We start from the raw sequence: 16,194 nt of genomic DNA, 5'->3' as shown, positions 1-16,194 counted from the left end.
TAGAAAAATTCTCTCAAATAGAAGGACCACTACATAACTTAACTAAGAAGAACGTTAAGTATGTATGGACTGCTAAGGAGCAAAATTCTTTTGATGAGCTCAAGGAGAAGCTTACCTCCCAACCAGTCCTCATGCTTCCAGATCTCTCAAAGACATTTGAGGTCCAATAAGATGCTTGTGGTGATTGCCTTGGAGCAGTTTTGCTTCAAGAAGGGCATGCCATAGCATATGAGAGCTGAAGGCTCAATATGGATGAACGAGTCTTGGGCATTTATGAAAAAGAGCTTCTAGCTGTTCTACATGCCCTAGACACATGGAAGCACTACCTGTTGGGTGGGGACTCCATTTATCCTACAAACCGACCACCAAAGTCTTAAGTATTTCATGACGCAAACCAAGCTTTTCGACAAACAAATGAGGTGGGAAAATTTTCTTTTGCAATTTAATTTCCATATTGCTCACATTGCTAGTAAGCAGAATCAAGTGGCTGATGCACTTTCACAACAACAAAAAGTTAATGCAGTGTCTATAGCTACTCACAATGATCTATTCTCTATGATAGATGAGTATGCTACTGACCCTGATTTTAGAGACATAATGTCAGCCCTTGCTTTGGGAAAGAAAGAGGAACCATTCACCTTGCAGGATGGTTATCTTCTCCACGACAATAGGCTATGTGTTACCCATTCCCTTCGCGAGAGAGTTATGTATGAATCTCATGCTCCTCCCTATGTGGGGCAAAGAGGTATTCAACCTACTCTTTGAGGAGTAAAGACATATTTCTATTGGCCTACCATGAAAGTGGACATACAAGAGTATGTTTCAAAATGTGTAGTATGCCAAAAGACCAAGTATGATAGAGGGAAGCAACCTGAATTAATCTAGCCATTGCCTATCCCAAATTCACCATGGGAGTGTATATCCATGGATTTCATCTTTGGATTACCCAAGTCTATCCATGGGAATACAAAAATATGGATAATAGTCGACAGGTTTAGCAAGCAAGCACACTTTATTTCTATCAAAAAGACTATTAAGGCACACCAAATGGCAACTCTCTTTATACCTCAGATTTTTGAACACCATGGATTACCCACATCCATTGTGTTAGATAGAGATCCTAGAATGCAGTAATTTTTAAAAAAGGTCTCTTTGAAAATCTAGGAACAAGATTGAATTTCTCTTTGGCCTATCACCCACAAACGGATGGCCAAAGTGAGATAGCCAATCTTATGATACTCGATCTACTAAAGACTTATGTTACAGAAGTTGATTAACACTCACAATGGGAAAAGTACTTACCTTTTGTAGAGTATGCCTACAATAATGTAGTCCATACTTCTACGGGAAAAGCACCTTTTGAGATCATTGAGGGAAGACCTAAAAGTCCCTTGCTACTCAAAGTACATGGGAAGATCTTCACTGCCGATGAATATAGCCGTGACCTACAAGAATCTTTTCAAAAGATTAAGGAGGCTATATCCATCTCTCAACAAAGGCAAAAAGTTGTTGTTGACAAGCAGAGAAGGGCCATAATATTCAAAGAAAATGATTGGGTTTTACTTAATTTTCCTAAGGCTCCATTAAGGCAACCGACGGGCAAAAATCCTACGGGCCATCAAAAGTATTATGCTAAGCTAGCAAAAAGATACTATGGTCCTTTCCAAATTTTGAAGCCTATCAATGAGACGGCCTACCAACTCAAATTTCCCAACCATTGGCTCATCCAAATGCTTTTCATGTGAGCCTACTCAAGTCCTACAAAGAAGAGCCACTAAGTGAACCGATTATTGAAGACCCTCCCGAAGTTGAAGACCAAGAAGAGGTGCTACAACCCGAAGCTATCCTTTGGCATGAAGACAAGGTACTGCGACATGGTAAGATTATCCGACTGTATCTTATTAAGTTCAAAAATTATCCTTTTGAAGATGCTAGATGGATGCAAGGAATACAACGTAAGAATAGTATGAACCTTGTCAATGCTTACAATGCTACATTAGAGTAAGCAAATTACAAATTTCTTTTAAATGATCCATGTTTTTGTCTTATCACACTAGTTATTTTTTTTAGTTGTGCACAAATTTAAATAGTATGCATGCTTAGAATCATGTTTGTGATGACAACATCTCTCAAACACCAAGTAGAATTTGTTACTCTACTTTGGGAGAATGAAATGGACTAAAGAGCAGACATGCTTGCGGTAGCTATGTCTCCCAAGCACCAAATGGATTGGGAAAGATGTCGTAGGGTAAAAAGGGATCCTCTACCTGCTAAGTAAGATTGACTAATGATTAAGGCTTTACCTCTTCTACCTCATAGTCGAGGACGACTATGACTTCAAGAGAGAGGTAATGGCATAAAATCTAATATCTAACCAACCCAAATGATTTTCTCATATTAAACTGATCACTTAATGCGGGAGAATAAACGGAAACAAGGGTTAAAATATAGATATGTTCTTATAGATATATTTCAATATGGGACCAATGGTAAAGGGGCCCAAATGAGAAATGGTCTATCAAAGAGCAAGGCTAACCAATGGAGCATAAGACCTTAGGGTTAGCTTCATTAAGACCTCCAATAATGTGTGTAAAAGTCCTTTGACCTTAGGTAAGCTAGGGGTGAGCTTGAGGTGGGAACTCGACCCAGCTCGAGATGCTTGTCCTGCTTGAGGTGCTCGAGGTGCTTGTCGTGCTTGATTAAGGTGCTTGAGGTGCTTGTCCTACTAGATGATTAAGGTAATTGAGGTGCTTGTCTTGCTAGATGATTAAGGTGCTTGAGGTGCTTGTCCTGCTGGATGACTAAGGTGCTTGAGGTGCTTTGTTATTTAATTTTTCCCTATGTAGTCTCTCTCTCTTATGTCTTTCAGCTTCTTCATCAGCCCCCCTTTGTCTCCTACGCATGGCTTCATGACGCTGGGCCTCATTGCACTGGTGCATTTTTGATTCCAGCTTTCTGATCAGTTGATGTGAAAAAGAATATGGGGTAGTATCAAACGCATTTTCAGCTATATACGCTGCACGATCCTCTGATTGCAGCCATAAGAATAGCCAGCTGATCAAAGTATCTATTAGGAAGTTTTGCCGCTGTTCTTTGGTCTAGTCCTCTATCTTAGGAGTAGCAAGCCAACTTCCTTCAGGGTTTTGGCACACTTTGTACATACTGTCGTCAATAATTAGACTGTTTTGGGGCCCAAAGTTTCAGTTCTTCCAAAAAAATCTCAAATCCTTCAAGAATACAGGCTTATTATATATTTGCCAAGGCTGGCCACTACAATGACTCTGTGTAAAAACACCTCTCAGATTATCCCGCTACTCTTTGAATACTATTTATAATATTGCATTCACTTTAGGTGCCATGCTGGTGCTCCATATATACACATGGAAAAAACAGAGGCACCAATCCAAAAATTTGTGGTTGTCTTTGCGACAAAATACCAACATCCTATCTTGCACATTGTACTTTATCATTTCCCCTGCATGTTTAGGGGGAATGCCACCGTGCATTGGCTCTACAACTTGAACAAGTAGGCCATTTAAATCACGAATCAAAGTGCGCCCCTCGTGTAGCAATGGCTTTGGCACGCATATTGGGTCTGGCAGTGCATACCACTCAACAAAAATAACTTCCCCCGAGGGATGAACATAATTGAAGTACTCATTTATTTTCGTTAAGCGTTTAAGATAGCTAGCCAGGCGCTTCTTAATCTCGGCTTTTTCTTTTTGTAGCTATCTAGCCTTGGCAATATGCCACTTTCGTATGGTTTTGCATGCAATGGAATAATTCAAATCATGCAGGGAAACTAATTGCAATTTCTCTTGCCCTATGACACAGAAATGGTATCAAATAAAGACATCATAAAGGACAAGCAAAAACTACTGAACTGTTGCACAGTAAAATAATATTGATAAGAGTTTTTTCATTATAAATATCTAGAGAGATACATGCCACAGGGTGTGGAGCTTGCTAACACTACATAACTTGGACACAATAAGGAACAAATTCAGCATAATTGCTTGCAAGCACGTGAGCGAATGGCTTTATTTTCACCTCTGTTGCGTTCGTTTATGTCATCCAAGGTGCTCGAAGGGGTAGCACATTTCTCGTCCTCAGGTTCTTCCAAAATCTGTTTCAGGTCACCTTTTCTCTTTAGTTTCACTTTGTTTACAAAACCCTGTAGGGGGCTTTCATCACCGGCGTTGGTGCAGCCATCCGTTCCAAGAAGGGTGACAAGCAGTGCTATGGATGCTAGCAGGTGCATGGCGGCGAGCTAAAGCAGGTGGAAAAGTCCTCGATAGACCAGTGGCAGCGGAAATGTATGTCTAAAGTGGTTTTTCAGGCCAAGGGGCCTTCAAATTGGGATAATCGGGATGGTAGACCAAAGTGTCCAAAATGTAGGGAATGTGCCTTGGAATGTAGGGTTCAAGATGCTCTTGAGTCCTGTCCAGAAGGCTCGTCAAACGGAGCCCTGATGTGAAAGATATCAAAGTTCCAATTTAGAAGCCTTTGCAGATCCCCGACGAGCAGGGCAGATGGTCAGAATTGACATCAGCATATAGGCACGTGAATCCTGAATTGTAGGGCATGCCGGTCCTTTCGGATTGCCCTTTGGAGCCCAGACGGGCAAGTTATGGCTTGCGGAATATTTACCGGGGGTCGGGTATGTGCTTGTCGTGCCGCGTTGGTAGGCATGCTGAAAAGGATATATTTGAGCTTGCCAAGGTTCTGGAAGGTTTCATGCGACATGGGGAGTCATCCGAAAGTTGCGGCTCGCCAATCAGAGTCAAGGGCATTGAGATGCGTCCACTTCAAGTCGATAGACAATCGCGGCAGGGGAGCGAACTCGATTTTTTTCCACTTTTGTGATTTGCCGTTAAAGGGTGTGAAGTGGTCGGAATGCGACAAGGTTCTCCGGGTTTGAAATTGACAAGGGGTAGCTTGGCAAGAGAGGGGTTCAACAAACTCGGGCACATGGAGCACCGGCGGTGTGCGAACCAAGCACTCTAAGTCCTCTTGGGGAAAAAAGGGTGGTTGGACTAAGAAAAGCAATTGTGAACTTAAGGGTTAAGTTTGGAAGGAAACAAGTGATAAAATCACGAGGCCTGCCCTCATAAGCTTAAAGAGGTTTAAACACTCAAAAGAGAGAGAGAGAGAGAGAGCGAGCACAAAACTAGCCGGAAGAGGTGGATAGTACAAGATTTAGACCAAGTATTAGGTGTGGTTAATTTTTGTAAAGGGATTAATAGTAGGAATCTATCAAGATCTACCCAATAGGGGCTCATGCAACGAGGCATCATGGCATATGGCCATGGCACACAATGGTAGGTGGGGGTTGTTTAGGAGGGAATGTGAAGCAGAAAGGATGTTCAAAAGTAGCATGCGAGGATGAGACAATTGCGTTCAGTGTAGAGATGGGTGGTTTTAGCATGCACAAAAATTGAAATGTGAAAGCCCAACAAGTGGCGTAGTTGGTGAGATAAACACCAAGTGTGGAAAATGGGCGCATTTGACATGAATCATGGCATTAATCTTCACATTAATCAAGCTGCATGCAGGGTTGTCAACCAGCAAGCAAAGACCTAACGAAAATTATAGGCAACATTTCAAGTTGGTCTTCCAAACTACATGCATCAACACAATGCTCACGAAGTCCTAATCTTCCTCTCTAAATCGTATAACCATTGGTGCATAAGCAGCATGTGGACCTTGCACTCGCTAAGAGTGGGCAAGGAAATAATTTTCTCGACATCTTAATCCTCCTCTTGTATAACCATTGGTGCATCAGCAGCGTGTGGACCCTACATTGGCTATAAACAGCAGGTAGTGAGTTATATTTGCAACATACCAATAAGGCTAGCTCCTTGTGGGGAGCTATTGCCTCTGCCTAGTGACCTAGTGATTCCACATTGTTGGCACATCAAGGACTCATGCATCAGCAGCACGTGGAACTTCCACTGGCTAAGATCAGTACGCAAGGAGTTATATTTGCAACCTACCAATAGTGCTGACTCTCGCACATATTCACCTAGTGAGCAGCTGCATGCTGCACCTGTCTCATCATGGGGAGATGCTTGACTTTGGCCAGTGAACTAGGGACTTCGAATTGTACTAATGATGCCCAATGCATCGGCTAGATACAAATTATGTTCCAGCGTACCTGTGGTGGGGAGGATTACCCCCTCAAAGCTAGAACCATGCCATACAACAATCATCGATGTAAGATAGAAAACATGAAGCAAAAAAAACTTTCCGTCCTGGTTTTGGGAAGCACTCAAGAGAACACCCATCTTCTAGAGAGAGAGAGAGAGAGAGAGAGAGAGAGAGAGAGAGAGAGAGAGAGAGAGAGAGAGAGAGAGAGAGAGCTTGTAGTGGCAGAGAACCAAATCTGCAGCTGGCCGATGGCACTTGTGAAGCGCCAAAGGAATGCTTCCTTGTAACTCAAATCTTAAATCCTTAACTTATGCAAAGAATCCGACATTTTGGGAACACCAGCTCGTGTGAGAGGCTCTTATGACAAAGCAATAACTACATCATCATCCTACAAAGCATCGTTTACAACCAGAAGGAAGTGCAAGCTGTGGTATGTCCTCTGGCAAGCTGGCCATGAGTAGTCCACACAGATGATATTGCGCACAAAATGACACTTCCAAGGAGGAGTCTAGATCCTCCGAAGGAAGCAAGGCAACATCACCTGGGCAACAACATGTTTGAAACAATATTTGTGAGAGAGGATATTGTGCAAGCAAGGGAATCCGGTGATGGTGGGGTTGAATCTGGCACTATGATCACATTGCAGATCATTGCGAGCGGAATTTGAGAGCCATTCCAGGGAGATGTTGAGCTCCACTATCATATCTTGTGGTCAGAGCAATGTCAATAGGCTACGGTGTGCATGACACTGATGAGATTAGATGCAACAAATAGCTGCCACAAGGTGATAGCATCGGTGATGGCAGCAGCTGGCAACAATTGAAGACCAAGCTGAAACTTCAGGTTGTTGTTCCAAGGCGGTAGAGGCGGACAAGTCAGGTCAAGATCGCGCCACTATCTCCAATCAAGGTCAAAGCGAAGATCTTCGCAAGATGGTGGGAGTGCAATGCATATGAGAGACCCTCTTGTAACCTCTGTCGGCCTGTGCTGCCGTTTGTTGGGCACGCTGTTGCCTCCTCATGGTGAACACTATGCTTCCAGAATAAGCCGTGAGAACTCCCGACTCTCTGATCGATCTCAGGTAGTAGAATACACACGGAGAGAAAGAGGTGGTTTAGAGCACGCGCGCGTGCAGAGAGAGAGAGAGAGAGAGAGAGAGAGAGAGAGAGAGAGAGAGAGAGAGAGAGAGAGAGAGAGAGAGAGAAGGGAGTTGGCCCATTCAAATATCACGGCTCGCTTCCAAAAGACTGTGTGTTGAAGCGGTGACCACATCACAACTCTCTCTCTCTCTCTCTAAACTGCGTATCGGTGCAGCTCTGTAATTGATGAGGAGGAGTGGCCCGAGTTGTAGGCAGCTTTTGAAATGCAGAGTGAGATCACGCTTCAGTGTCGACTCTCTCTCTCTCTCTCTCACACACACACACACACTCACTCTACTGTCTCTCTCATTCTTTCCTCTTTCTACTTTTGTGTGCAAAAGAGTGGTGGTTGGCTATGCAGCAGACTCAAGAGGGACCCCCTGTACACAAAAAAATTGCAATGAGAAATTCTCGTGTGCAGATCTCTGTGTGTGTGTGTGTGCAGTGAAAGCTAGGGCAGCACGGTTTGGTAATTTCAAAAAATGTGAGTGAGAATGCAATGATGCAAGTATCATTTTCTATGATTCAAAGCAGATGTGAATATATCGGGTTGTCTTGGTAATGATTATCTTGTATCTCTTTCACAACCAATCAAAACAAATGTGCATTGAAAAGAAGCCTTACCCCTTTGTGGCAGGCCAAAAAAACGTCTAAAAATAAAATGTTATCTTAAAAAAAATAATCTTCTCTTTTTCATTAGCAAAAAGGGAAACCATCATCAAGGCCTCCCCCCTTTGGGGCAGGCCAAAAAGGTTTAAGTGAGACGCAAGGGGAATGGCGCCGGGCCTTGTTGCCAAACCAAAAAAAAAGCTTTTTCCATTTGAAAAAGAGGAGGTAAAGGAAAGAAAGGACCCATCAACATCTTCCCAAAAAAGGGAGTACTGTTCTCTTTTGACTTGGGTTGAAAAAAAAGGAGGAGGGCAACGATGGCGCCGTCGTTGCCCCCTTGGGAAGAAAAAAGAAAAGTGTTTTTTTGGGCTTTGGGGGAGGAGAAAGAAAGAAGGGTTTTTTTTCAAAGTAAGGAGACAAGCTTTGGAAGATGCGCTTCTTCTATATAGGCTTGGTCGAGGATGAGGCAAGGCCAAGGAGTGACTCTTGAAGGAAGGGCTTTCGAGTGATGAGAGCTGGAAAGGAAAGGAGATCACTTGCATGCGTGCGTGCCTTGACAACAAAGGCAAGAGGAGGAAAGTTCAATTCTGGACGACTGTACCAATGAGGGTTGCTGTGATCAGCTTTTTATGCCTGTCGAGGTTGTGCAGACGAGGCCGTTTGTACTAAGTTGTGTTGAGAAAAGGAAAGCAAGGATTGCCCGCATTTTTGGTGTCACTTCCCTTCCCCCCTTTGTTCTGCTGTTCTTATGCTTTTGTCCGCGGTGTCTGGTGTGTGTGTAGATAAATGTGCCCCCATCGAACCAGCGGTGTCTTGTGGCAAAGAGAGAGAAAGAGGCTCTGGGTGTGCGTGGGAAGCTACAAAGTGTGTCATGCGGTGTATATGCCGTTCGATTGTGATCTAATATAGTGTGATTGACTCGAGAGGTGTGCAGGCGGTGGTCTGCTAGCACGAGAGGATTTTGAAGGTGAATCCCAGTGGATTGGGGTGTTGAGTTTACCGTGAGCTGTAGAGAGGCAGACTACTTGTGTTTCGGGTGTTTTTCCCTTTTCCCCTATCCATCTTCTGGTGCCCCCACGGAGGAGCATGCTGATTGCTCCCGCCAGTGAAGGAAAATCCTTACCTATACGAAAATACAGGTTTTCATATAGGTAAGGATGGCGTCCCGAAGCTATGGTCCGATTTTTACAGGTGAAGAGAATCCAGACGAATGGCTTGCAGATTTTGAATTGTACATGTTGTCTTTGCGAATGCCTAATGAGGACAGCAAGATGCAAACCTTCCCTTTGGTGATGCGCGGAAAGGCCAAACTATGGTTCGAAGCTTTGGAGATTGAGGCATGGCTGCCTCTAAGAGCAATATTTTTGCATGATTTTCATAAAGAAGCTTCTGCAATTGAGATGGATGCGAGGCTAAAGGCTCTAAAGCAGGATGTAGGTGAGGAATTCAGCTTGTTTCTGGATAGTTTTGAAGCATGTTGGGCAGAGTTAGCAGCAACTATGCAGCTAGCCAATGGTGAATACTTCAAATTGGATAAGTTTATGGCATGCTTACATCCGAAGGTGAGAGAGAACGTGGACTTTGAAAGCCCAGAGAACTACAATGGGGTAGTGGCAATTGCCAGGCCAAAAAGTAGAAAAATTTTAAAAAAGATAGAGCAGGGCGTAACAGATTATGAAGCAATGGCACCTGCTCAACCACAAAGCCCTCGAGAGTCAACTCAAGAGGAAAATCAAGGGAATAGGGCTACGGTTGCTATTCCGCAGCAGTGGATACGAACGGTTTAGGATCTATCAGAGCAGATGCAAGAGCTGCGATTGAGTTTAATGGATAGGGGACAGCTGAGAGGAGCAAGGGGCAGGGCAAGGCCTCTATGTGGAAGGTGCTATAATTGCGGCGAAGAAGGGCATTATGCACCCGACTGTCCCCATCCGGTGAGGAAAAGAGGTGGTATCTACCCATTGTTTGGCAGAGGGAGAGGCCAAGCACAATTTAATGGCCCAAGGAAGCAGGTAGTCGAGAATCCAGTGCAGCAAGCCCAAACGGATGGTGGTGAAGTCCTGAGGGTGAACATCATTGGGGTGGATAAACAGGATGTCGAAGTGTTGGCCAACAAAAGAGCTAGAGCTGAAAGGGAGACAGAAACTGAGCGGGAGACTAGAGCTCGTAAAGGCAAAGAGAAGGTATACGAGGGGAAAGAGAAGCCTGAAACTAGCAAGAAAAGAAGGCGTCGCAGGATTAAACAAACAGATTTTTAGCTTGGCCGCGGCCATCCAGAATATGATTTGGTGAGTGATGTCCAAAGTCAAAGAGCTAATATTACTTTTGGACAGCTGTTGGCATTGAACCCAACATTGAGGCGGCAGTGGTCGACTAGTGTTAGCACTAGGCTACCAAGGGGTAAGGGCAATGTGCAGGCGGTGCAAAATATGGCACTCAGGGTAGGTAGCCCAACGGATGTTCTTCCTTTGGTGGATGCTATCATCGAGAAAAGGATGCATGTTCAAGCCTATATAGATGGTGGAGCACATGTTTGCATCATGACGGAAGGTGCGATGAAGGAAACAGGGATCAAGGCGATAGCCAAGTCGAATGTGTGTATGAGGATGGCTAACCATGCTAAAGCTAGGTGTTTGGGCATGGCCCAGGATGTAAGAGTGAAAGTGATGGGCATAGAGTGCCTGATTGACTTCTTTGTGATGAAAGCTGGGGATAACGCATATCCTATCATCTTGGGTAGACCATGGCTGCTGGCAATAGGTGCCAAACAGGATTGGGAAAGCAAAGTGTTTACCCTACCTGATAAAGAAAAAGGAAGACAAGTGGTGCTGGATCTGAAGACCAAGGAAATCCATTTTCATCCTATGACGGCGAGAGACGAAGGGGACACCACCAGCTATGAGTATGAGACTGAAACGGCCTATGATGAGGGCTATACAGATACATAGGAAGAAGAAAGCGAGGATGATATACTCAAGATTGATGCTAACATGTTTGGGGTCACTGTCGAAGAACCTTGTGTGAAAGAGGGGGTGCAAGCACAGGTGCATGCCATAGGTACTGAAGAGGTGGTCAATATGCTAAATGGGGACTTGACCAAGAAGGAGAAAGAAAGTTATGTCCAGTTGTGTGCATCTTTTCCAAACCTATTTGCAAAGGAATATAAAGATTTGAGAGGAGCCAAGGGTGTTGAGCACAAAATAGCCCTCAAGGAAGGATACAAACCTAAGGCGCAGAAGCTAAGGAGATTGGGTGAAATTCAAAAGGAAGCCCTTTGGCAGGAGATCAATCAGTTACTGGATGCAGGTATTTTATACCCCGTAAAGGAATCAAAGTGGGTTTCCCCAGTAGTTATCACTCCTAAAAATAATGGTAGATGGCGGGTGTGTGTCGACTATAAGCCATTGAATGTTGCGACCAAGAGGAGTCACTACCCATTGCCGTTTCAGGATGAGATTTTGAATCAGGTGGCTCGCCATGAGAGGTATTCCATTATGGATGGATTTTCAGGTTACTTTCAAATAGGGATTGCTCTTGAAGACCAACTAAAGACGACATTCATATCTCCATGGGGTTGCTTTGCCTATCGCAGGATGCCTTTTGGGCTGGTGAATGCCTATGCCACATTTCAAGATTGGATGAACAAGGTGTTTGGTCCCTATTTGGGTAGGTTCATTAGAGTTTTCATGGATGACGTTGGATGTTATAGCCCAAGGGCAGATCATTTGTCAAACCTACGACTGTGTTTTCAGAGACTGGATGAAGAGGGAGGTCAGTTGAACCCCAAGAAGTGCAGATTAGCACAGCCTCAGGCATCATTGTTGGGCCATGTGGTGTCACAAAATGGGATTGAAGCGGATCCAGAAAAGGTCAAGGCTCTAGTCTTGATGGAGCCTCCTCCCAGTGCACAGGCTTTGGCGTCGTTCGTGCACAGGCTGAAGTATCTGTCAAGGTTTTTTCGGATGTTGTCGCAGTATGTATACCCCCTTCAAAAGAGGGCGCAGCTCGTGCATGGTTTTAAATGGGATGAAGAGGCTCAAGTAGCTTTTGACAGGGTGAAAGAAATCTTGTGTCAACTGCCTACGGTGTGTCCTCCCAATCATGAAGATGATTTTTATGTTGCCATGACGGTAGGCACTGTAGCCATTGGGGCAGTACTATTGCAAAAGGTGGGAAGGAAGCAGGGTGATAAGTCCTCGGGAGGCAACCTACACTGAAGCCGAACAGTGGGTGATGGCCTTAGTTTTTGCCTGTAGGAAGTTCAAGGTGTATCTCATCGTGCGAAAGTTTTTTGTGCTAATGGCCAATAATTTATTGTCGGAGGTAGTGTTGCACTTGAAGCCAGGGAGACGGATCATGAAGTGGGTGATAGAGCTACAAGAATTTGAGTTTGAATTCAAAGTTGACCATACAAGTTGATCTCACTTGGCAGATATTCTAGTCAGCAAGGTGGTTGATTTGCCGATCTATCCCAGGGTGGTACGCGATGAAGCCAGAGAGGAGCCAGACCTAGTGGGAGCTTTTACCATGTGGTTTGATGGAGCATATAGGAGGGTAATACAAAAAGCAGGCGGAGGTGTGGTGATACGAGATCCACGCAACAGGGTGATCTTTTCAAAAGCTTATGACTTGGAGGATGTTCATACCAATAATGAGGCGGAGTATCTTACCCTCCATTTAGGTTTGAAACAGTGTGTTGAGTTTGGTATATCGAGGTTGGTGGTGAAAGGTGATGCATTGTTAGTTATCAAGCAGTTGTTGGGCCAATGGAAGGTGAAACAGGATTCATTAAAGCATTGGTTCTATGCCATCAGGAAGTTGTTGAAGTTTTTTGAGGAGGTTCAGTTCAAGCATGTTAGAAGAGAGTAGAACCAAGAAGAAGATCATCTTGCAAGCAGCAAAGTACAAGTGCACGTTGCAGGTATATATGTGGCTCCAGCCACCTATGCTGGTCGTGAGACCTTAAAAGAGATTGAAGAATTTTTGAATACCGGTCAGTGCTCTGAAAGATTGCCAAAGCTACAAAAGCGGAGGATAGTACAGAAATCTCGCAAGTTTACACTGATAGGGGAGGATCTTATGACCTATGGAGGGAATGAAGTGCTGCGAAGGGTACTTTATAAGGAAGAAATTGGTATGGTGCTGCAACAATGTCATGAGGAAAGTGGGCATCAAGGTAAAGACCAGGTTTTGTTTCGAATCTTAAGAGCAGGTTTTTGGTGGCCGTTGATAGTACGTGATGTGCACTATTGGTGCAAAACCTGCCATGAATGTCAGACTATGGGTGAGAGGAGGCTGATAGCCGAATCGCAGGGAGCTATCATTGCCCAAGATGCTTTTGAGAAGTGGGGCTTGGATGCCATTGGTCCACTCCCAAAGTCAGCAAGCGGTAGAAAATACATTGTAGTGGCAATTGACTACCTTACCAGGTGGGTCGAGGCCAAAGCTGTAAAGGAGGTCAATGCACAGATTGTAGCCCACTTTGTTTTCGATAACATTTGTTGTCGTTTTGGATTACCGTGGGTACTCATTTCTGATAGAGGCCAAGGATTCAGAAGCAAGCTTATGCAGGCATTGGTGGAAAAACTAAAGATTCAACATCGGTTTTCTTCGCCTTATCATCCCCAATGCAATGGTCTTGTGGAGAGTGCCAATGGACAAATCATTAAGATGCTGACGAGTATGTGTATAAGCAGGAGGATGAATGGGAGGTCAATCTAGAGAAGTGTCTATGGGCCTATAGGACGTCCTACAAAGTGGCAACCAACTTTACTCCATTTGAGTTGGTTTATGGTAAGGAGGAAATACTGCCAATGCATGCACAACTGGGTGCTTTGAAAGGTATGTGGCGCATCAATGCCACTCCACAAGCGGTCTTACAGGATAGGATTGTTAGCCTTGAGGCATTACAGATGAATAGAGAAGCAGCAGTAGACTACTACATGAAGCAGCGGGAAAGACGAGTGGCCAAAGTCAATAAGAGTCTGCTAAACAAGAAGATAGAGGAAGGAGACCTGGTAATGAAATATGAGAGCTACTTGGACTTCACCTTCCAAAAGAAGTTCAAGAAAAAATGGACGGGTCCATACAAAGTGCAAAAGGAGTTCCCGAATGGGACCTATCAATTGGTGAGAGTTAATGGTAAGTTTCTCAGTCACAGGGTAAATGGTGTACGGCTCAAGCTGTACTTTGACAGAGGTCTGCTGCCTGATGTGAACCAGATTGTAGCTGGGGGGGTTGGGCAACCCACCTGAGGCGACTTAGAAATGACGGATATGCAGTGTTGTACATATTGCACATACTGTACATATGGTTGTGCCTTTTTCAATATGCTTAAGTGCCAGTGAAGTGTTGCAGGCTCAAGTTCTGTAAATATGCTTTTGGTTGAACATGAATGTTCAACAGGGGGGTGGACAATGATGGTGCAGCCAAAGTTGGTCCGTGCCAAGAAGGGTGACAAGCAGTGCTATGGATGCTAGCAGGTGCATGGCGGCGAGCTAAAGCAGGTGGAAAAGTCCTCGACAGACCAGTGGCAGCGGAAATGTATGTGTAAAGTGGTTTTTTAGGCCAAGGGGCCTTCAAATTAGGATAATCGAGATGGCAGACCAAAGTGTCCACCAAAATGTACGAAATGTGCCTGGGAATGTAGGGTTCAAGATGCTCTTGAGTCCTGTCCAAACGGCTTGTCAAACGGAGCCGTGATGTGAAAGATATCAAAGTTCCAATTTAGAAGCCTTTGCAGATCCCCGACGAGCAGGGCAGATGGGGACAGATGGTCAGAATTGATGTCAGCATATAGGCACGTGAAGCCTAAATTGTAGGGCATGCCGGTCTTTTCGGATTGCCCTTTGGAGCCCAAACGGGCAAGTTATGACTTGTGGAATATTTACCGGGGGTCGGGTATGTGCTCGTCGTGCCGCGTTGGTAGGCATGCTGAAAAGGATATTTTTGAGCTCGCCAAGGGTCTGGAAGGTTTCATACAACATGGGGAGTCATCTAAAATTTGTGGCTCGCCAATCGGAGTCAAGGGCATTGAGATGCGTCTACTTCAAGTCGACAGACAATCGCGACAGGGAAGTGAACTCGATTTTTTTTCCACTTTTGTGATTTGCCGTTAAAGGGTGTGAAGTGGTCGGAATGCGGCAAGGTTCTCCGGGTTTGAAATTGACAAGGGGTAGCTTGGCAAGAGAGGGGTTCGGCAAACTCGGGCACATGGAGCATCAACGGTGTGCGAATCAAGCACTCTAAGTCCTCTTGGGGAAAAAAGGGTGGTTGGACTAAGAAAAGCAATTGTGAACTTAAGGGTTAAGTTTGGAAGAAAAAAAGATTTAAGTGAGACTCAAGGAAAATGGTGCCAGGCCTTGTTGCCAAACAAAAAAAAAATCTTTTTCCATTTGAACAAGTGATAAAATCACAAGGCCTCCCAGGCATGATATAAATTTCTTTTTGGCATGCAATTTTTCAAGCCCCTTTTCATATGCTTTGTGTAATGCAATAAACTTATATAATTTTCCATATATAACATTAATTTAAAAATATAAATATAAAAAATGACAAGCAATTTTGAGATTGTTTTGATAAGAAAAATAGCCCTTGACAAAAAAATAGACGTCAATTTTAGGCCTTGATCTGAAGCTAGATCCCACTTTAGAATCACTACATCTCTAAGTTTAAAAAAAAAAACATAAGCATATAAAATTGAATTAAAAAAGCATCCTTAAATTCTACATCTTAAGCTTTAGATCCCTCTGCTCTACACCCCACTTTAAAAATTTTACATTTTTAAGCTCTAGAGTCATTTTTACAAATTTAAAGCTGTAGATCCCTAAGTTGTAAATCCCACTTTAAAAGCTTAAAAGTTCTAAGTTCTAAAACTTTAGCTTCTCGGAGTGACCCTCCCCTTGCTTGTGGATCCATATAACATTTTCACTTTCAAAGTTTTACCTTCTAATAAAAAAAAGCTCTAGGTCCTCATTGGATCATTGGAGACCTTACTTTAAAAGTTCTACATCTTTAAGTTCTAAACTTAGCTTTAAAATCTCTAAAACTAAAAATAAAAAATCTTTAAAGATTAAAGCTCTAAATGATAAATTCTTTCCATAAAGTTTTAACTAACAAAAATGACAACTTTAGTCTAATAGATCCGGCCAATTTCAAAAAAGGGACTTATTAGAGGGAATCTCACTAGATGCTTGTGTGGTTTGAAACTTTGAAGGAGAAAAGGGAGGGACACAACATGTGGAGGGAGAAAGAGAGCTAGGAAGAAGTGACGCAAAGTCGAAGCCAGACAAGCAAA

General features: G+C 43.8%; 1 protein-coding gene across 1 annotated transcript; it reads left to right on the top strand.

Moving 5' to 3' along the window:
* The first annotated feature begins 11,785 nt into the window (after positions 1-11,785).
* Positions 11,786-14,152, top strand: LOC147439503 (uncharacterized). Its single transcript, XM_086484030.1, has 4 exons — positions 11,786-12,083; positions 12,820-13,475; positions 13,595-13,609; positions 13,697-14,152. Exons 1-4 carry the CDS (start codon positions 11,786-11,788, stop codon positions 14,150-14,152), a joined length of 1,425 nt encoding a protein of 474 aa, XP_086340156.1.
* The last annotated feature ends 2,042 nt before the right edge of the window (positions 14,153-16,194 follow it).

The sequence above is a fragment of the Adiantum capillus-veneris genome, chromosome 16 (genome assembly GCF_014529385.1).
Source record: "Adiantum capillus-veneris isolate H3 chromosome 16, ASM1452938v2, whole genome shotgun sequence".
Classification (NCBI taxonomy): Eukaryota; Viridiplantae; Streptophyta; class Polypodiopsida; order Polypodiales; family Pteridaceae; genus Adiantum; species Adiantum capillus-veneris.
The sequence above is the reverse complement of the archived record's forward strand: the minus strand, read 5'-3'. Positions and strand labels throughout refer to the sequence as shown.

What these genes read in the sequence shown, in the direction of transcription:
- LOC147439503 (XM_086484030.1), top strand. Translation starts at nt 11,786, where the DNA reads ATGGAGCCTCCTCCCAGTGCACAGGCTTTGGCGTCGTTCGTGCACAGG. An exon ending in AAAGGTGGGAAGGAAGCAGG is followed by an intron (nt 12,084 to 12,819) that starts GTGATAAGTCCT and finishes TGCACGTTGCAG; the next exon opens with GTATATATGTGGCTCCAGCC.